The sequence below is a fragment of the Larus michahellis genome, chromosome 4 (genome assembly GCF_964199755.1).
Source record: "Larus michahellis chromosome 4, bLarMic1.1, whole genome shotgun sequence".
NCBI lineage: Eukaryota > Metazoa > Chordata > Aves > Charadriiformes > Laridae > Larus > Larus michahellis.
The window spans coordinates 82,085,100-82,106,610 of record NC_133899.1 but is presented as its reverse complement, the minus strand read 5'-3'; the positions used below and the strand labels follow the sequence as shown (position 1 = coordinate 82,106,610).

General features: G+C 45.6%; 1 protein-coding gene across 2 annotated transcripts; it reads right to left on the bottom strand.

Moving 5' to 3' along the window:
* Window positions 1-16,157: 16,157 nt before the first annotated feature.
* Window positions 16,158-19,310, bottom strand: ADM (adrenomedullin). 2 transcript variants are annotated; one of them, XM_074585942.1, is made up of 4 exons: window positions 19,209-19,310; window positions 18,512-18,622; window positions 18,084-18,224; window positions 16,158-17,568 (listed from the first exon to the last, which is right to left on the bottom strand). In XM_074585942.1, the coding sequence occupies exons 2-4, from the start codon at window positions 18,607-18,609 to the stop codon at window positions 17,277-17,279; spliced, it is 531 nt and encodes a 176-aa protein (XP_074442043.1). In that variant the 5' UTR covers window positions 18,610-18,622; window positions 19,209-19,310; the 3' UTR covers window positions 16,158-17,276. The 2 variants fall into 2 exon arrangements, with proteins under 2 accessions (XP_074442043.1, XP_074442044.1); XM_074585943.1 differs by having other exon boundaries at window positions 16,158-17,565.
* Window positions 19,311-21,511: the final 2,201 nt, after the last annotated feature.

Genomic DNA, 21,511 nt, shown 5'->3' with positions numbered 1-21,511 from the left:
AGCTGTAATCACCATGCTGACTGACAGTAATTGGTATTTGCTTTGGTCAGCTTTAAAGTCATGCTAATTAAAACTGATCTTCCTACTCACATATTGAAAGAAACACGGTATCTGGAGGCAAGATCGTGTTGTCAAGCATCCGGGGAAACTTTAATAAAACCTCAGGCACCAATGTCTGCCTCCCTCAGAGCTGGCAACAGCAGCCTCCGTGCTCCAAAAGCATACTTTGTCATATTCTCTAGGCTCTTGTCCTCTCAGTATGCATCAACAATTCTGCTAGTAGGACAAGGAAAGATTATTATGCTAGGTAGCAAACTGGCACATATTTTCGATTGAGCATTTGTGCAATAGCCAAAGATATTTATTATTTTTTTATGAAGTTTCCTTTCTCCAGGACTTCACTGGAGCACTTTCTTGAACATGCATAACATCCCCAGAGACCTGTAGAATGGGGAATAGAGAATACTGAAACAGAAGGAATAACTTGGGAATACAGCATGCAATTCCTCAGGTGTGTGCTTTAGTGAGGACACTGGAATCAGTACAGAATGTCTAATAAACTCTTTAATTATGGCATAGTTTAATGTCGTCTTAAAGTACTTCCAGCAGCCTGTGGCCACCCATTTTAAGTTGGTTCATTATGGAATCAGCCGAAAGTGCTCACCCTTCTGAAGCATTAGCACGCTGCCTGCTGTGCTAGTTCAGCTGGGTGTTGTCCATTCAGTCACTCACTAGCTACTGACATTTGATAAGATGAGACTGGAGTCAGAGGTTTCAGAACAATAGAACGTCTTTGTCTTGTAACTTCTGTCTGCTCAACAAAAACCTCTGCAAAGACTTCAAGGTGATTTGAAATCTAGAAAAATAGTTTTCAGAGGATGCCTTGCAGTTTCATAAGATATTACATGTGTTCGCTTACAAAAACTTGAAATATGTGCCAGGAAAACTAAAATACAGAACTTCAAAATCAGATTAAACAGATATCAGTGAATTTTCCAGGACTTCTCCATCCTTCTTTTTGTAACTTGTTAATACCAATGCTTCTGTGAGAAGAGGGTCAGTACGAAAAAGAAAGTTATAGTGTTTGTGTGTTGTTTGGCTTTAATTAATGCTATGTTATTTCACCAGTGATTTTCACAAAACCACTGATAAAACTACAGATGTACTTGCTTCAACATCCTCCTTCAAGATGTTGCCAAACTCACATTAAGTATGTATAAAGACTTCATAACTGAAGATATATATGCATCATTTATGTTTGTTATAATTTGACAGCATTGTCACAAGATGCTTTTTTAGTGCCACTATTGCCTGTTTTAATTATTTTAATTTTTGTTATTCTGGGAAACATGGAACTTGTCTGAAAATATTCAGGTTCTGATATAAATGAGAACCACAAAATTTGTACATTCCAAATGACTACAAGAACTATGATATGTCTTGATTAACCCAGATTTACCAGCATGAATGTTAGCTTTTTCATTGTTCTGTAATATAGGACCATACAAAGAAAACATACCTATTATGCTGGTGTAAAACATTTTGACAGTTTGGTAGACATTACATTCCTACTTTCTTTTCTGTCATGTATGGCATTGCTGTCTTCCATACCATTTAGTAGTTGCATAATTGTTCCCTTTCAAGCATACAAACAACGAGGTCAACTTGAGTCATGTCAAATAACTAGAGCAAATACCACATATGAAACCATTTAAGATAAAAAGTCATGTGATCACATATATAACCTCTTGCCTGGATTTTCTGGATCATACTAGAAGTGTGTTAGAATACACAAAAGCAACAGAGCTTACCAGCTGACTGTTTTGCCTATGATAAGCAACTGATGAGCAGTTTATTGCAAAGTATTTTAACACAGACAAGCTAGAGTTGAAAGTTACCTTCCTCTAAATCATTATGTTTCTTCTTTAAACTGACCTTTTCAAGGGAAAATCTGTGTTTTTCTGCAGAAAAAAAATATGACAGGGATGAAGGTTTAATTTTATTTTTGTGGTTTTAATAACATTCGGCTATGTTACATTTTAAAGCTGCCTAATTATCAGATGTAACATCTGGGATACAGTATCTATTAGACTCTGTTTTATCCAAACTGGGCACAGATACAAGAAAGTGTTATTTGTATTTATTAACTGGAACATACAGAGAAAGGTCAACACTTTCCCTATTCATCCTTCATCAACAGAGAGGCTGGTGAGAAAGCAGGGTAAAAGTAAAATTCCTTAATCAACAAAAACTTTTGTCTTCAAAAATATGCAAGACACATGAAAGCAAAGACTAAGCTTCTTGCCCATGCATTTTTTTTCTTTTATTGAATATCATTCAGTTCAGTTATATTCATAGAGCGCATTGCAGACCTCTGCTGTTCTTAACTGAAGTCAAAATTCTCTTGCTACAGTGGTTGACAAGAAGAAAAGTATTAAACCACTGTTACCAAACAAGCAGCAATTGAGAGAAAGCAGAACATGGTTACAATAGTTCTCATTAATATGTTTTATTCCACTCTGCAGCACCCTTGAAGTAGTTAAACTGGTCAGTTGCTTCTATAACCCTCCCAACTACTTGTGATAGTAGTTACAATTACTGGCCCTTCAGTGCAAATTGTTCTGCCTCATGTCCAGAGATTTTGTGTGTCTTTCTCTTTTGTTATCTACACAGCAAGGCCTCACAGAGTTAACTCTTTTCTAACCTTGTGGTCCTAGAGAGTTTCAAGCTGCTGCTGGAGGGTGTGTGTACACATAGGTTGAACAGTCCTGTTGGTACCTCTTACTGTGCGGATGTTTCTATACCTGTATGCTCTCATTAGCCAGTTTTCCAGTCATCTGCTACAGCACTGGCACCATTCACATTCCCAATATAGCACAATAGAGTGGCTTTTCTCACATGGAGGGGATTCTCGACACAGAAGCTTTATTCATAATAACATAAAATATGTCTGACTGGGTAAAGCAGTAGTCTGTCTAGGCCAATGTGCTGCCCCTACTGTCTCCTGCAGTGAAAGGTCATACTGTTTAGGACATCATGTGAACCCGGCCACTTCCTGTGGTCTATTCTCCTCATACTCTCCCTGTATCATTGGATTAAGGATTTTAAAGAGCATACATCTGCGTATTCCCTATAGTATTCATTTTGATACTGTTAGGACATATCTTTTTTTTTTTTTTTGGACTTTTTAATGCTGTCTACTTCCAAGCCTCTCAGGACAAGAAATTCCAGGAATTCATTAACTGCTGTGTAAAAAAAGGATTTTTTTAATCAATTTTAAACCAATTTCCTGCTAGTGAGTACCCCCCTCACCATTGTAATATTGCAGGCTTTGATGAATGGCACTTCTGCGTTCACCTTATCTAGCACCTTAATGATTTTGTAAATGTAAACGACTCCTCAGCCTTCACCTCTCCAAATGGGAGAGTTCCAGCCTTTTTAGTCTCTCCTCAAATAGAGGCTCTCCTCAGCCACTCCATCCCCTTGACCCTTTTCATTGCTCTTCTCTCTGCCCTCTGTAGATCCACTGTCATTCTTGGGATGTAGAGATCGGATCTGTGTGCTGAACTCAAGGTAGAGGTACACTGAGGTTTTATACAGTTCCAGAGTGACCCCTCTGTCACATTCTCAGTAATCTTTCTGAAGATGCCCAACATATTAAGCCAACATAGGGCTTTAAACTAGATTTGAAGGGGGAAGGGGTCAATAATTTCATGCTTGCCTGTGAAAAACAGTGGGGCAGCACATCAGGGGCAGAGGGATGGAGTCCTAGTAAGGGCTCTCAACTTGTTGCCCTAAGGCAAGTTGGGGACAATGCACCAGGACACCCCAACGGAATCAAGGGGGATTCACGCAAGAGGGTGACATGGCCAGCCCAGCTGAAGTGCCTCTATGCGAATGCACACAGCTTGGGAAATAAACAGGATGAATTAAGGGCCACTATGCTGCTGGAAAGCCATGACATAGTGGCCATTACTGAAACTTGGTGGGATGATTCCCATGACTGACATGTAGGGATAGACGGATACAAGCTCTTTAGGAAGGACAGGCAGGGTAGGAAGGGAAGAGATGTTTCCCTCTACATCAGTGACCAGCTAGAATCGATGGAGCTCCACATGGGGAAGGACAAGGAGCTTATTGAGAGTGTATGGGTTAAGATTAAAAGGAAGACAGGGGAAGGTGATGTTACAGTAGGGATCTGCTACAGGCCACCTGATAAGCAGAGCCAAGCAGATGAGGCCTTCCATAGGCAGATAGAAGTGGTTTCACGTTCACAGGCCCTGGTCCTCTTGGGGGATTTCAACCATCCTGACGGCTGCTGGAGAGACAACAGAGCAAGGCACCAGCAATCCAGTATGTTCCTGGAATGCATAGATGACAACTTCCTCCTCCAAATGGTAGAGGAACCAACAAGAAAAGGTGCTATGCTGGACCTCGTTCTCACAAACAGGGAAGGGCTGGTGACCAGCGTGACCCTCAGGGATAACCTTGGCTGCAGTGACCACGAAGTGATAGAATTTAAGATCCTCAGGGCAACTAGGAGGATATATTCCAAGCTTATGACCCTGGACTTTAGGCAAGCAGAGTTTGATAACTTCAGGGATCTGCTGGCCAAAGTGCCATGGGACAAAGCTCTAGAGGGAGGGGGGCCCAGGACAGCTGGTCAGCATTCAAGGATCACCTTCTCCGTGTCCAGGATCAAACTATACTGAAAAAGAGGAAGGCAGGAAAGAATGCTAGGACACCAGCCTGGATGAACAGGGAGCTCCTGGACATACTGTCACACAAAAAGAAACTTTATAAGGAGTGGAAGAAAGGACAGCTAGAATGGGGGGCATATAAGGAAGCTGTCTGAACAGCAAGAGACCTGGTGAGAAAAGATGAAGCTCAGTTAGAATTAAATCTAGCCAACGAGATCAAGGGAAACAGCAAAAATTTCTATAGGTATGTTAATGGTAAGAAGAAGACTAGGGAGGGCATGGGCCCCCTCAGAAAGGAAACGGGGGAGCTGGTGACAAGTGATATGGAGAAGGCCGAGGTCCTCAACGACTTCTTTTCCTCAGTCTTCACTGGCAAGGGCTCCAGCCACACTCCCAGAGTCACAGAAGACAATGGCAGGGGTTGGACAGAACTGCCCATCGTAAGTGAAAATCAGGTTTGTGACCACCTGATGAACCTGAAAGTGTACCAGTCCATGGAACCTGATGGGGTACATCCACAGGTACTGAAGGAACTTGTGGATGAGGTTGCGAAACCGCTCTCTGTTATATTCCAAAAGTCATGGCAGTCTGGTGAGGTCCCCACTGGCCAGAAAAGGGAAAACATAATCCCCATTTTCAAAGAGGGAAAGAAGGATGAACCAGGGAACTATAGGCCAGTCAGTCTCACTTCCGTGCCTGGTAAGATTATGGAGCAGATCCTCCTGGAGGCGCTGCTGAGACAGAAGAATAACAAAGAGGTGATTGGGCATAATCAACACGGCTTCACCAAGGGCAAATCGTGCCTGACAAACCTGGTGGCCTTCTATGAGAAGGTCACAACATCAACAGACAAGGGGAGAGCAACTGACATCATTTACCTGGACCTGAGCAAAGCCTTTGACACTGTCCCGCATGACATCCTGGTCTCCAAGCTGATACAATATGGGTTTGATGGATAAAGAACTGGCTTGACGACCACACCCAAAGAGTGGCTGTCAATGGGTCCATGTCCAAGTGGAGGCTAGTGACAAGTGGAGTCTCTCAAGGATCAGTACTGGGACTGGCCTTGTTTAACATCTTCGTCAGCGACATGGACAGTGGCATAGAGTGTACCCTCAGCAAGTTTGCCAATGACACCAAGCTGTGTGGGGCGGCTGACACGCTGGAGGGAAGGGACGCCATCCGGAGGGACCTTGACAGGCTGGAGAGGTGGGTCCATGCCAACCTCATGAAGTTCAACAAGACCAAGTGCAAGGTCCTCCATCTGGGCCGGGGCAATCCCAAGCACCGATACAGGCTGGGCAGTGACTGGCTTGAGAGCAGCCCTGAAGAAAAGGACTTGGGGGTGTTGGTAGACGAGAGGCTCAACATGAGCCTTCAGTGTGCACTAGCAGCCCAGAAAGCCAATCGTATCCTGGGCTGCATCAGGAGAATCGTGGCCAGCAGGTCGAGGGAGGTGACTCTTCCCCTCTACTCCACTCTCGTGAGACCCCACCTGGAGTACTGCGTCCAATCCTGGAGCCCCTACTACAAGAGAGATATGGATGTGCTGGAATGTGTCCAGAGAAGGGCCACGAGGATGATCAGAGGGCTGGAGCACCTCTCCTATGAGGACAGACTGAGGGAGTTGGGGTTGTTCAGCCTGGAGAAAAGAAGGCTCCGAGGAGACCTTACAGTGGCCTACCAGTATCTTAAGGGGGCCTACAAGAAAGCTGGTGAGGGACTTTTTAGGATGTCAGGTAATGGTAGGACTAGAGGGAATGGATTAAAACTAGAGATGGGACGATTCAGACTGGATGTTAGGAAGAAGTCCTTCACCATGAGGGTGGTGAGACACTGGAACAGGTTGCCCAGAGAGGTGGTGGAAGCCCCATCCCTGGAAGTGTTCAAGGTAAGGCTGGATGAGTCTTTGAGCAGCCTGATCTAGTGGGAGGTGTCCCTGCCCATGGCAGGGGCATTGGAGCTTGATGACCTTTAAGGTCCCTTCCAACCCTAACAATTCTATCATTCTATGATATTGACTTCTGACTGCTGCTGAACACTGAGACGAAAGATCACTTTTTCGCCCCCAGCATCTCTGATTTGGCTGATTCTCTTTCTTAAAGCACTGGGCTTTTCCAGTCCCTTTCTCCATTGAGGGTTCTGGTGGTTTTTTTCTCCAGTCACATTTACTTTGAATACATGAAAGCTGCTAGAGTTAAGGTCTGGACTAATTCAGTGACTGGTAGCTTCAAAGTGCTGTGTTTTTAACCAGAGAGCAGAACATAATCCTACTGGAAACCAAAACTGGATGTGGAACAGAATTTGGAATATCATTTTGAAGCCCTTTTCAAACATACATATATATAAAAGTTACTATTTCAAAATAGTAATTGGACTGAGATCTGGCATCCCCTAGCAGATATTTGTGCAGGACAAGAACTGTTTAGACTAGTTTTTGCACAAGCCTTTGTTTTAAGACTGTAGCAAGGATGCCCTGGCTGCTCTATGCCGTTCTTTAGAGTCTTGTTGGGCTTGTTCACAGAGGGGCCTGCCTCCCGTGATTTCCAGTAAACAGCCTTTAATGGAAGAGGGCTGGCAATAGCTTTGATTCTTGCCCTTCTACATCTGTCAATTGTGTGGTTATTACTAATGATGTGTCCTGTAGGTGACAGTAGGCCTAAGTTTCTCAAGCCTTTTTCCACCAGTCCTACGGCATGCCTTACTGGGTAGGTATGTTTACACATATGTGTTTCTTTGCTTCCATGATCTATATTTGTGTGTACGCATTCACCTATTGGGTAATGGTGGTTCACCCTGTTCATTAGTCTTGTCTCCCACTCCTCTGCCTGAACTGCCAGTAGTTAACTGCAGTGCCTCAGCTTATTTGCAGCCATACCTGGGGCCTTACAGATTTAGGCAGAGGGAAGTTGCTTTTCTGGCCTGGGAACATAACTGTTGCCTGTCCTGAGGCAAGGAAGCAAAGATGCAGGCAAAAGTAACTTCCTGGCTGAAGGTCCATGCTCCAAGTGTGCCCCATTCATACAACATTTCCACTCCTGTGTTTGTAACCATTCACAGTTGATAGAGTATGTAATATGTAAGCTGGGTGGGCTAAATGAACCAACTAGTGAATCACTGTATATCCAGTATAGAGAAAATTTAACCAGCACTGATTCCAAAACAGAGGTAAATAAAAAATGTACCATTTCAACTACTTGTTCTAAACCCATTATGAAGGAAGGAGGATCCAGGGAACTACAGGCCTGTCAGCCTGACCTCAATACCAGGAAAGATCATGGAGAGGACCGTCTTGAGTGAGCTCTCATGACAAGTGCAGGGCAGCCAAGGGATCAGGGCCAGCCAGCATGGGTTTAGGAAAGGGAGGTCCTGCTTAACCAATCTGATCGCTTTCTATGACCATGTGAGCCGCCTTCTGGATGCGGGGAAGGCTGTGGACGTTGTCTATCTGGACTTTGGTAAGGCCTTTGACACCGTCCCCCACAGCATTCTCCTGGAGAAGCTGGCGAATCGTGGTATAGATAAGTGTACTCTTCACTTGGCATAGACAAGAGTACTCTGTGCTGGGTTAAAAACTGGTTGGATGGCCGTGCCCAGAGAGTTGTGATTAATGGGGTGAAATCCTCTTGGCGGCTGGTCACCAGTGGTGTTCCTCAGGGCTCAGTTTTGGGGACAGTTTTGTTTCATATCTTTATCGATGATCTGGATGAGGGGATGGAGTGCACCCTCAGTAAGTTTGCAGATGACACCAAGCTAGGTGGGAGCATTGATCTGTTTGGGAGCATTGATCTGTTTGAGGGTAGGAAGGCTCTACAGAGGGACCTGGACAGGCTGGATCGATGAGCCAAGGCCAGCTGTATGAGGTTTAATAAGGCCAAGTGCCAGGTCCTGAATTTTGGTCACAACAACCCCAAGCAACGCTACAGGCTTGGGGAAGAGTGGCTGGAAAGCTGCCCAGCAGAGAAGGACCTGGGGGTGCTGGTGGACGGCCACCTTAACAGGAGCCAGCAGTGTGCCCAGGTGGCCAAGAAGGCCAACAGCATTCTGGCTTGTATCAGGAACAGCGTGGCCAGCAGGAGCAGGGAAGTGATCGTGCCTCTGTACTGGGCACTGGTGAGGCCTCACCTCGAGTCCTGTGTTCAGTTCTGGGCCCCTCTGTACAAGAGGGACATTGAAGTGCTGGAGCGTGTCCAGAGGAGAGCTACCAGGCTGGTGAGGGGTCTGGAGGCCAGGTCATATGAGGAGAGGCTGAGGGAGCTGGGCATGTTTAGCTTGGAGAAGAGGAGGCTGAGAGGAGACCTCACTGCCCTCTACAACTACCTGAAAGGAGGCTGGAGAGAGGTGGGTGTTGGCCTCTTCTCCCAGGTGAATAATGACAGGACCAGAGGAAATGGTCTGAAGCTGCTGCAGGGGAGATTTAGATTAGATATTAGGAAGAATTACTTTACTGAAAGAGTGGTCAGGCACTGGAACAGCCTGCCCAGGGAGGTGGTTGAGTCACCATCCCTAGAGGTATTTAAGAAATGTCTAGATGTGGCACTTCAGGGCATGCTCTGAAGGGCAGAGATTGTAGGTTGTTTGGTTGGACTCGATGATCTTAAGGGTCCTTTCCAACCATGAAGATTCTGTGAATAAAGAGCTGAATGTTGTATATAGGCATCATATAGTATACGATTTTTTGAAGAAACTCTACAATCACAGAGATGAAAAGAAATATTTTGATGGAAGGCTCATATTTCAATGCCTGTTTGAGTTACTCAGCAGGATTAAAAATAAAATTTAAAAAATCCTTGACATAAGACAAGATCTTTACAATCTTTACAAGTCATCTCTACTGTCTTTAGCTTCGTCAGGTAGAATTTGAAGAAGCCTTTCATACCCGATATATTACTTCCTTCTTAGGTAAATGTTGTTGGATTATGTGTTATAATAAAACACTTTGCAGCAGCTTATTTATTAAAATAAGAATACTTGTATTATACTAAGTACGTAGCTTACATGATTATATCAGAGTAAATATAACTGTGATTTCAATCCAATATAAAAATGTCATTGCATTGTTTGTAACAGTTAGAGGAACAACTTCAGTTCTCTGATAGTAGAAGCTAACAGCTCACACCTAACTACTACTGAGGTGGTGCATTGTTTATGACTTATATGTCTTATTTAGATAGATGGGAGAAACAGGTCAATCACACTGTTCTGATTCCTGCCTTTTAAAAAGCTCTCTGTCTAGAAATGAAGAGCATATGTACATATCTCCAATTATGAGTGGTCCTGAAAAGGCAGTACTGGTCTTTCTAACTTCAGCCTTCTTTATTTGTCAGTAAATAGGTAAGTAGGTAATTCCTGTAGCACACAAGAGCCAGTGTTCTCCTTTGGTCCCTTCATGTCACACCTTGAAAACATCATTTTCTCAAAAAACGCTATGTTCACTGTTCTCTTGGTAGCCCACAGTGGCAAAAGTGGTATCGGGATAGAAGTATCCAGGCATCTGTTTGGCAAAGAGTAACCCCTGAGCCTGCTCAGAACAACAGAAAGAATAGAATAGTTTCCTTTCTCCATCTCCTCAGAATACCTAAAGGTATTGTGCTGTTCCTGCTTTTTCTGAGTAAAGTCCAGGAGGAATGAAAAATGTGAGTCTCTGCCTTACTCAGCATAGTGAGCAACCAGCCCAGGCCAGATATAAAATTCTTTTAAACACAGGCCTCCCTGCAGGCAGCAGCACTGTGCCACTTTGACATCCAGCAATAATTTTATATGAGAGTGATTTATTTTTCTTTAGAAGGCAGCAGATGGCAGCAAAGTTGTACAGATGCGCCAGACTAGTAGAAGAAGAAAAATATCTTAGTACACGTACTCTAACAACATTCCATGGAAAAAACGTATCATTTGTTTCTGACTGTCTTGCAGTGTGGTTAAAACAATAAATCAGGTTTAATAGCCCTCGTGCACTTGTAATGTGAGGGGTTTTTTTCCCCCATTACCAGGAGTTAATGAAATCAGATTGGGATGAGATTATGTGAATTATCACCCAGTAAATCATCTTTGTCTCTAGCAATCACTTCTTTTTGCAGATCTTTTTATATCCTTCATTAAATAGATACTGATTGCCTTGTGCAAATATTACCACAAAGTGATAGGCTGTCTGCGCGTACACTCTGACTGATACAGGAGCTTTGACTGACAATTTCTGCTGTGAACTATGTTCACCACTTACTCTCTCATTTGAATTAGTTGTCTGGATACAACCTTTTCTGAGGCCTCAAAATAGGTGATGAGATTATTTTTTTTTAAAGTAGAGAGAAGAGAGAGAGGAGGAAGGAAATGCTACTACATAAAGTCATAGTGTTTAAACCACTACAAAATCCTATGACATTAAATAAAAAATGAAGTCTGGGTTTTGGACGAGAACACTGGAAGTTTCTGGGATTCAATCCCCACTCATGAACACATTTAGTGCTGCACTTGACACATGTATGTTTGTTGAAGCTGTCATTGCCAGCAGCACCACATCCACTTAAGAGGAGCAGCAATGATCATAATTGCTGAACTCGTTTCAGACTGAACTGAGAGTCTGGATTTGAGTTACCTCTTTTTGATAGAGTTCCAGTCCCTTACTTCTACCTTTTAGTAGTTTCTTCAGTCTTCAGAACTTGTGAATAAATGAAGCATAAAGCAAAACTTACAATACAATCTTTCAGTATAAAAATAGACATGTTTTTGAAAGAAAGCTGGGGCTTAAATTTTTTTTCCTGATGAACTCAGTAGAAATTTTGTTTCGATTAGATGGGATCAGTCTCAGGCCTGGGATTTGGTGTTGAGATTCCTATCTGGCTCACCAGTTCATCACCACCAGAACGTCTGATGTCTGTAGGCAGGAAGGAGACTAATGATATATGCCAGTTGCATATTTTTCATGTTGTTTATCAATAAAGGGCCAGACTATGAATTCGTTCCTTATGCAGAATGAGATGCAGAGCTGCACTGCCCCAGGAAAAAAATGTCTTAGAAAAAGTGACTTAGAAATCCATCACTTTTTCCTTGTGTTTAAAGAGAACAAATTTACTTTACAGGGTGCAGCTGTCTTCTTCCAGCGTGCAGACTCAGATCTGCTCCTGAGTCCTTATATACAGGCAGGGAAGTGTGGTGGCCTCTGAGAGTTTACTGCTTTCTAGCAGAGAGCCACAGTAGAGTCAGGTCATGTAAGGGGAAATGAGGAACCCACACACCCTTTTGTCCTCTCCTGTAACAGCAGTGGGGTGAATTGCATGGTGGCCTTTTAGTCTTTGAGTGTTTCAGTTTCATGTAACTCCTGTGACAGTAACCACCTATTAAAAGGACAATAATCATGTTTGTTTGATGAACTGCTTAGTTTGCTCCTGAACTAACAGATAAGATCCGTTATGTTTGTTCTCCTGTTTCTGCCAATACTACTGGATGCCAGAGATTTAGACCCAGACATTTGTTTGTTTATTTTAACACCATGTTAGCAAAGTATGAAGAAAATATAAACCATTTTATATTTGCTGGAAAAGTTACATGTAATTTGCAAACTGACAGATCTGGGAAGTGATAGTTGACTGAAAATATTGGAGGAATACTTATTTTGCAAACCTATTCTGCGAGTCAGAATTTATTATAAAACATTTGCCTTCAGCTAGGTTGGCCTGATCTTTCCTGACTTTGGAAAAACCCAGGCTTTTGTAAGTGGACGGGAGACTCAAGGAGGTCTAGTTAAATGTTTGGTAAAAGTTATCACAGAATCAAACAGTGAAAAGATTTCATTTGGCCTCCTCATTGCTGTTGCTGTTGCTGGGAATTTTGCAAGCAAAACACTCCAGTCTTATCCAATCATTAACATTGATTCTAGTCTTAATGGTACCATTTGTTTCTCATTTGGAGACATTATAGTTATAGAGCATTTTGACCAGTGTATATAGCATGTAGTAAAAAGGCTTTTACATAGCAAAGTTCTTTACCTCATGAACAAATTATGGTCCTTCTCCTACATGGCCCTGCTGCAAAGAATTAAGTATTTAAAAATTAAAAATATTTCAGAGCTGAAACAAATTATTTGGTGAAAAAACACTGTTCTTTAAGAAATATTTGGATAATAAAAGCAAATCCTTGTGAACACAATAAACAAATTTTAGTTAGGCGTAATTGGATTTAGTTATTGGTTGTACTCAGTCATGCTGGAATTTTTTCTCCTGATGCCTGTGTGCTCTACACTACTTAAGTATGATGTGAGATAATATAAAACGGTGTATTGACGGCACAAGGAAAATATTTGGATGGCTGTCTGGAGTTGCCATTATTGGCTTTAATTATGACTTGCTGTCCTTTGGGTACTAAATGAGCCAGAAAAGGCTTCATATGTGCCAAAGTATTCATTAGTATTCCCCTTTCTGTCATTGTACTTGCAGAAAAAGTTTATATCTGGCACCTGACTGCAGTTCTTATTAGCACGGGCCAAGATGCTTTGCAGATTTTGATAATCATCTGAAAGTACACCAGTGTCTCTACTTTTTGGATACAGTAAAAGTTGTTCCTAGGTAACAGTGGCAGAACTCTTTGACCACTTTCTGATGTAACTGGAGAACAAGCATTTTTTGCAGTCTTCCATGTGATGTGGCTGCTTAAAAGTAAGTTTTGTGGTACAAATTGGAGAAAGAAAACGAATTGTTTCCCTCTTCCAGGTTAGGGGACCTGCACTAGGACTTTATGGGAAAGTGCTTGTATATCAGCATTTTAGGCCCCTTGCCACCATTCCGTATAGCACTAATAATGGAGCCACAAAAATCTTTCTGAGATTAAAAATAGCCTTTGGGATCTATTTGGGTAATAAAAAATTGTCTATAGTAAAGCACTTTTTCTTTGCCATAGGGTGTCTCTAGGGTAGGTACAAAACAAAATAATAACTCATAAAGAATATTCCATGAACTCTCCTGACACTTCACTGTGGAGGCTCTGCTGAGAATGGTGACCACTCCTTTGGCATCTGCTCCTGAACAGACTGGTAGACAAGGATGAATTCCTGCTCTGATACATTTTTACCATTGCAAAACTTAACTTTAATGTAGAACCTTGTTTGAAATGAACTTACAGTCATATTTTAAGCAGCCTTTGAAATGTTGGCCTTTGAGGCACCAGACTGTTCTTAGAAACAAATACTTTAACTAAGGTGTGTAAACGGATGCTCCTGGTTTTGGAGGCATTTGAGAACATCTTCCACTTCCCATCTGTCAAATTAGAGCATAATCTGGTCTTGACCTAAGCACACAGCTCTTCTTGAACTTGTAGGACTTTAAGAGGAAGCTTGCTTTCATGGGCTGATACTGTTTCACAGTCTTGTTCTCCCTGAAACCTCAGGGGTTTCAAAATCCTTGCACTCCTCAGAGATGTTAGTCTAGTTCAGTATAGATTTCAACTACTGTTTAAAGGTTAGTGCCCAACGTTTTGCTTTGAGGGATGTTCATAGTGAAAAGATGCTTAGCCAAAGTTCTTCAATGATGTCTCCTGCATGGGCAAGAGAAAGAGCTTGGTCTTTACACTTTAAAAGACATCGTTTCAAAGATTTTTTGGGGGGATAGAGGGAATTAAAAAAAAATAAAATTCTTTTCTTTAGTTGCTGTTTATTGCAATTACGGAGCTTTGATTCTCCCTACAAGCACGGCAGGTGGTGCTCTTGATCCTTCCAGACAGAAATATGGAACTTTGAACTACCAGTCTCCAGTAGTGTCGGCATTATGCCATCCAGCACCAGCTTGCTGGTTTTAGCCTTGTCGGGTTAGTCCAAGGATCTTTCAGCTTTGGGTGAAGTGTTTTCTGACAGTGCAAGGGAACAGAGAGAAGAAAAGCTATTTTAAGTGGGTACTGGGTTTTGGCAGTAAATGAAGAAAAGATCAATAGAAACAGAAGTAGCTAGTTGGCAAGTACATGCTTAACCATGCTTATAGCCCAATCCAGCCTTATGCCACAAGTTTAGATGACAGAGATCATAGCTGTGTAACCCATAAGTAAAATATTTTAGCTATTTTAATTGTATGGTTCTGTTGAAGTCATTTTGGTTGAGCTATATACTTTAAGTAGGATCATGCTTTCACCTATACATTTTTATTTCCCACCACAAGCACCCCAAAACTTATAAGCAGCAACTATTCTAATTTCAAGATCTTTCATGATTTGAGAATGGCCACCTGCTTGTTTCTCAGCTGGCAGCTATAGTCTGTGCTGAAGATCATGCATTTGCTGTCACCCCTTACATAGTACAAAATCTGGATCAGAAAGGCCATCAGCAGTAGAGAGGTAAATTCTCTTCCAGCTGTTAAGAAAGAGATGGTAATTAAAACTGGAAAGTGTCACTATATAAGCATTTTTTAAAAAAAGAACTTTTCAAGTGGAAAACCTACCTCTCCAGATACTAAAATTCTTAGTTGAAAATGTTTAGGAAAGTAACTAAAAATAGACAATTCTGAGCAGAACTTCAAAACTTCAGGGAGAAAAATAATTCTGAATGTATGCCAGGTAGCTAGTCAGCTGGATTCCTACCCAAGATTTTTGCAGCAGTATTCCTGGAAAGGCGTAATTGCCAGTTCTTTTGAATTTTTCTTGTAAATGTATGTTCACTAGGCATTTAGTATTAGGCAAAAAAATATGCCCACTTCATTTATTGTAGCAGCATTTAGTGCTGCTGTTCCCCAGGCCTCTCCTGTGTATGTTAACTATGTTCAGAGACACTGTAAAATAGGAGAAATTGTATGTTTTATCCAAATGCACCGGTTTAGATTTTAGGTTTGTTTTCTTGGCTTGCAAAGAGTAGACACCAATAGATGGTGCTGTTGGTACATTAATAAGGTCCAGTTTCACATTTGTTTTCTGGTCTGCGGTTGGAATTTGTTGGGGGTTTTTTGAACAAAAAAAAAAAAAAACCAACAAAACAACAAAATCCCTAATGCTAAGCTTTTATCCAAGATGTTCTGCCCGCACTGAACCGGTCACCGTTTAACTTTAACCTGAACTGTGGCCCAGGAAATCCTTCAACATAAATAACCTTGGAAGCTGCCATGACCATTTTTGGAACACGCTCCCTCAATAAATCTGTTACTTTGTTGTGCAATGTTGAAGTGTGCAGTTGTTTCTCTGATTAATTAGGGCAAAAAATAAACTTGCACTATCAATCCAAGCTGTGACACGATTCAGCCCTGGCTGGAACATGTGGGCAGAAAAGGCCTTAAAGCCTTCCCAACAGATCTGCCCTGGGATTTTAAGACGCATGCTTACTTGTGAGTTTACTTGATTTGCCTAGATAAGGTGGCTACTAACAAAGTCTGTAACTGAAGAGTTTTAGTCTGTCACAGAACTGCCATGCTAGGTCAGTAAGGGTAAGACTGAACAAAGTAAGAAATCATTCATCTTGACCACCTGCCCCCACTAAAGACAACATAACAGAACTGGTTTATGTAATAGTGTTTATTTTATTTCACATATTACCCATGGAGAACAGCTGATACATTCTCTACATCTTTCACCAGTCTGGAATGCAAGATTAAAAAAGGTATGGAAAAAGAGTTTAACATTTGACATTCACGATATGAAAAATAGAGGGGATACAATGTTTTAAAATGCCCTTATGCAATATATATATATAAAACGTATAAAAATAAAATATATTTTCCAAAAAAAAAAGATACAAACAGGACATGACACAGGACAATCTTAAATATCGATACGTATCTCATGATCCACACACACCGCACTTATAATTAACAAAAACCACGTACAATTGCACTTTTCCTCTCTGTGACGTTCAAGTATATCGCAGTCCCCGCAGGGACTAGTGAGTGTCCGATTCCCTGCCGGGTGCAGATAACGCAGAGGGTAGAGCAGATGTGGGCGACCTGTCCTTGCCGAGGGCTGAACGCAAACCCTCAAATACTCGGGGCAGAGGCCGAGGCCGGGGCCGCGGACCCCGGGCCCGAGGGGTGCCGCGCAGCGGCCGGCGCCCGCTGGCGGGTCCCCCGGGCCGCGGGGCTCCCCTGAGCAGCCCCTCCTCGGGGCAGACGGGGCCGGGGCAGCTCTGAGCGCAGCCCGCCGGCAAGGAAAGCCCGGCCCCTGCCTCGGGTGCAGCGGCGGGGCCGGGGGCGACATGGCGGCCGGCGGAGCAGCGGCGGTTCGGGCGGCCGCGGGCCGGGCGGCCGCTGGCCGGGCGCCTTCCAGTCCCAGGCGGCGGCGGGCGCGGGAGCCGGCGGTGCTTCGCCCGGGGAGGGTAAAGAGTCAGTGGCCGCGCCGCCGCTGGGGCGGACGGGGGGGAGCAGTCCCAGCAGGACGCGGCCTTCACAGCTTCCCCGCGCGGGCGCGGGCCGCGGGACCGGCCGCCCCTTACCCTTGCCGGGCCCCGGCGGCGCGGCCCGCCGCTCCACCGCCCCGGCCCAGGGAGGGCGCGCCGGGGTCCCGCCCGGGCAGGCGCTTCTCCACGAATCCTGGCGGCGGCTCCCGAGCGGCGGCGGAACTCCGGAGCGTCTGTGTCTCAGTCCATCCGTCCGAGACGGCCTCGGCCGGGTAGCCCGGCGCTCAGACCCCGAGGACGGGGGCGAAGGGCTGTGCCCGCCGCGTCCGGGGGCGCCGCGGCCGGCTGCGACGTTCGGGCAGGGAGCGCCGCCTGCGGCCGTAGCCCTGGGGGCTGATCTTGCTGGCGGGGGCGGCGTCGTCCTTGTCCTTGTCGGTTAGCTGGTAGATCTGGTGGGCCAGCGTCTGCACCGTGCACGTCCCGAACCGGCACCCCGTGCGGATGGCTTGGAAGTGGGGGAAGCTGTTAATGCTCTGGCGGTAGCGCTTGACGCGGATGTGAGCATCCTCCCGGCTGCTGCGAGGAAGGAAGAGAGAGAGCGGGCATGAGAAAAGCGTAGTGGGGCCCCGGAGGAGGGGACCCGGTGGGCCCGGGGCGGGGAGGGCAGGGAGCCCCCAGGCTGGAGGCGGGCCCGTCCCGGCGGTGCAAAACTCCCCACCACCACCCCCCGGCTCTGCCCTCCGCCGGGCGGCGGGAGAGCGGCGATCTGGTCGCAGAGCAGAGCTTGCTGCCGATGGCAGGAGAGGCCCCGCCGTTTTATGGCTGTTACTTTATCTATGGATCCAGAGCTCAAGTTACTATTTATATTTGACTTTCACAGCAAAGGCGCTGCTATCTCCCGCCAGCTGAAGAGCGCGGGGAAAGAGGGGCGGGAGGCTGCTTTCAGCGCGATGTGCAGCCTGGGCAGGACCTGTCTTCGGGACTTGGGGGGTCTATTGCGAGAGTAAGCCTAGCCACACAGAAACGAGGGGACCCTGAAACTTTCCACCGCCTCGAGTAAGTGCCCGAGCCCAGAAAGGGCTGGAATTTACCTGGGATGCGAGACTCGGGGATCCTCCTTTACGTCCTGGGTCCGTATGAGCAGCTGCACGTCGGCGGCTGCCCCCAGCCCTCGGAGCGCTCCCGAAAGCTTCACGTCCCGCTTCGCTCGGCTCAGTGCCCATTTCGTCCATCTGAAAGGAGCGCAAGGGAAGAGGACAGCCTGTTAGAGCAAGTCTGCAGGGCGGGAGCCAAACCAAATAGAATCGAGGGGGCGATAATCCTTGCCAGCGCCGAGATTTTTTTTATTTTATTTTTTGGATGTTTCCTGAAAGGGCATGAGGCCTTTAAGGAGCGGTGCAATTCCCGCAGGGAATCCAGTCCCTCTGATCACGGCCGGAGCCCGGAGCGGGGGCGCGGAGGCTCCGCAGCTCCACGAGCGGGGCTGGGCGCTGGCAGGAGGACGCGCTCCGATACTCACTTTCGTTTGAACTCTGTCGCTACGTCCACCCTTGCAGCATCCACCCCGAAGAAGGTCACAGAGCCGAGACAGAGCAGGGCTACGTGAACTAGTTTCATTCTGGCTGGACTCCTGGTGGAGGGAAAAGAGAAGAATTGTAAGCATGGTTGTTAATAAAAGTCAAGTAAGGTCTGTCCTTTATTTCTGGTGATTCCAGAGAGCTCCTGCCCTCGGAGAGCCCCCAGGCTACCGGGGACTTTGTGTGCGATATGAACCAGAAGCTAATATTTGCTTAACAACTTATCACAAAGTAAATAACAGAGCCCCCAAAGTTTACGTTTGTCGAGAGTTTTACTTTGCAGAGGCAGCTGAAAACCAGCAGGATTTCCAGAATACCCCCAGCGGCTTGCACTAGGATTTAGCAAACCCATGAGATCAGAGAGAGCTGGCTATCAGACGCATCGTTTCCAAACTCCAGCAAGTGTTTTGCTGCCTGGAAGTTTATCCCCTGCTAGCTCATCTTCCCACTTCACACGCAGAACCAGCTTGTTCTGGATCTTATGTTGTAAACTGAAGCTGATGCCAAGAGCCAGTGCAAGGCTCTGCAGCATAACGCCAAGCTCTTCAAAACAGTCCAGATTTAGTAGATTTTTACTTCCTCTCCACCTCCCCTGTATCTTTTTTGTTGTTGTTGTTGGAAAAAAAAAATAGTTCTTACCTGACAGTGAGGATAATCCACTGACACAAATGTTCTTATAGTAGCGATCCGAACTTGCAGGGTTTCCTAAGGAGCGAGAACTCCTTCTTTGTGTGTCTGAAGTAACCACTGCCGAGCTGCGCTCCACCGCTCCCTTTTATAGAGCAGCGCGGGGGAAGTGGGTGGACCTTGGCGTGGCTGGGCGATTTTTCTTTGACACTTACCCCCACCCCCACATCCCAAGCACTTCTTAATCATTCTAGCGTGGACTGGGGGCAACCCATACTAGGGTAAAAAATAAGAGGATTATTGAAAGTTATCTTAAGCAACCCCCTTGGCATTTTGATAATTATAACGACAGCTTTTAAGTGTGGATTCCGTGTAACGGCGTAACTTGCAAAATCTGATAAACCCCTCAGTCTGTTCTACTGGGGACAGACTTTTTAACTGCCGATATGTAATTATGTTTACACGGTCTGTAGTATAATTTTTCATACCAGGGATCTTAACTTCAGGTGGGTGGGAGCAGGGGAGTAGGAACTGGACCCGAGCAATTTGAAAATCCGTGCAAAACCATCAAATACCAAAGTTCCAAAAATAAACCCATATTTGGACAACGTGAATTATAATGAGTAATTGTAATGAAGGCCAGCTTTCTTTACATAAGTAAGGAGGTGACAAATCAGACATCATTAATATTTATGACTCAACCTGTGTGCATTTTTTATCTTATAAAATGTATTTGATTTAGTTGATCGATTCAAATAAATCACAATTTAAATGATTTTGGAAGACGCAGGTTAGAGCGCACTTGTGTACCTTTGAACAAAGGAAGCGGCATTGCTTTGGGGCAAACACAGGGTCACTGAAACGCTTGAGGTTAGGGAAGACTTTGCTGTGCGTCGTTTTAGCGCCAATCCACAAACCTTTATATATGTGAGGGCACTTACTTCCCCGGTTACAAAGCTAAACCGCTGCAGGATCAAGGTCTCTATAACAGCATTCTCCCGGCTGGCCATCAGCAAACCCTTAGTCTGCCCACCTTTTGGCTTTTTTTTTTTTACAGTCTTAAACATCTTTGCTCTGTGACGCTTCAGAATTGCAGAGGTCCGGCTTCGCAGGGGGTTCTGGAAGCCAGCACCAGATGGACTGTTTCTTTTCTTGCTCGTCGCAATGCCAATTCAGCGGAACTGAGGGAAATGCCCCAGGAGACCTGTGCCCTGGGGCGTCCGGGTCCCCTTTCCAGCGAGATGCTAGTGAGGGACGAAGGAATAGGCTGGTGTGTGCGAGATGTTTCTTTCGCATCTTGCCCCAAGCAAAGTGTTTCAAAAATCAGGTGAGTATGTACTTGTGACTCTGCCTTTCGAGATAACCGCGGTATATAACAACACCCCGGAGAGGTATGTGCAAGAGGATGACGGAAACTTTCCTGTGCACGGCTGACTCGGTCTAAGGTGCTCCCTCCCTCCCTGGCCAGCAGCGTCCAGGCATCTGGAGGCTTCTGCCTCCGGCATCTACCTGTACGGGGGCAGGCTGACCGGGGAGCCGCCACCCCGTCCGGCTGCCGCCCCTCCGTCCCTCAAGGCACCCGCCGGCAGGGAGAGTCAGCATCACTGTAGCTGTTCCCCTTCGCATCCTCGGGGAAGCCTTTCTGCCCCGAGCCGCCGGCGCGGCTCCCGCGGGGCGAGCCAGTTTTCCCGTTCGTGAGCTGGCCGTCGGGGCAAGCCCAGACCCGCTCCTCCGCCGCACCTGCCCGGCCGGAGCGCGGGGCGGGAGGCGGCGGCGACGAGGGCGGCTCCGGGGGCGACGAGAGCCACAGGGGCAGCGCGGCGGCTGCCCCGGGCCGGGAGAGCCGTAGGAGCCGGCCAGCCCCGGGCTCTTCCTCGTCCCTTCCGCCCGCCAGCTCGGGCAGCTCCGACGAGCAGCAGTCCCGCTGCCCTCCCCACAGACCATGCTCCGGAGCAGAAATGCACAGAGCGAGGGGCCTGGGGTGTAAACTCGGTGAGGAAGAAATGGGAAAACGAGTGGTCTAGAACGGGACTGTATCATGACCAGAGCTGCACAACTGCATCAGGCCAGGATGACCGGATTTGAGAGACCTCATGAGGCAGCTCAGGCTCGAGCGAGTTCAAGCATTTCCTTGATCAGCAGAAGTTGAAACTGAATCTAACTTTTCCGAATGAGAAGGGAGGATTTTGTGTGATTAGCATTGCTTTGATTAAGTCTCCTGTTCCAGTAAAAAAAATCACACATTTCCCCAAATGCTGGAAAATCCCTCATTAAAATCCTTGGCTAAACGGGAAGTGCATTTTGTCCACTCTTAG

Bases quoted from the DNA above. Each gene is read 5' to 3' on its own strand.
- ADM (XM_074585942.1), bottom strand. From the start codon at position 18,609: ATGAAACTAGTTCACGTAGCCCTGCTCTGTCTCGGCTCTGTGACCTTC. The intron at 18,225-18,511 runs GTGAGTATCGGA...CGCTCCTTTCAG, and splicing joins GCGACAGAGTTCAAACGAAA to ATGGACGAAATGGGCACTGA. The intron at 17,569-18,083 runs GTAAATTCCAGC...CCTTCCTCGCAG, and splicing joins CCCCGAGTCTCGCATCCCAG to CAGCCGGGAGGATGCTCACA.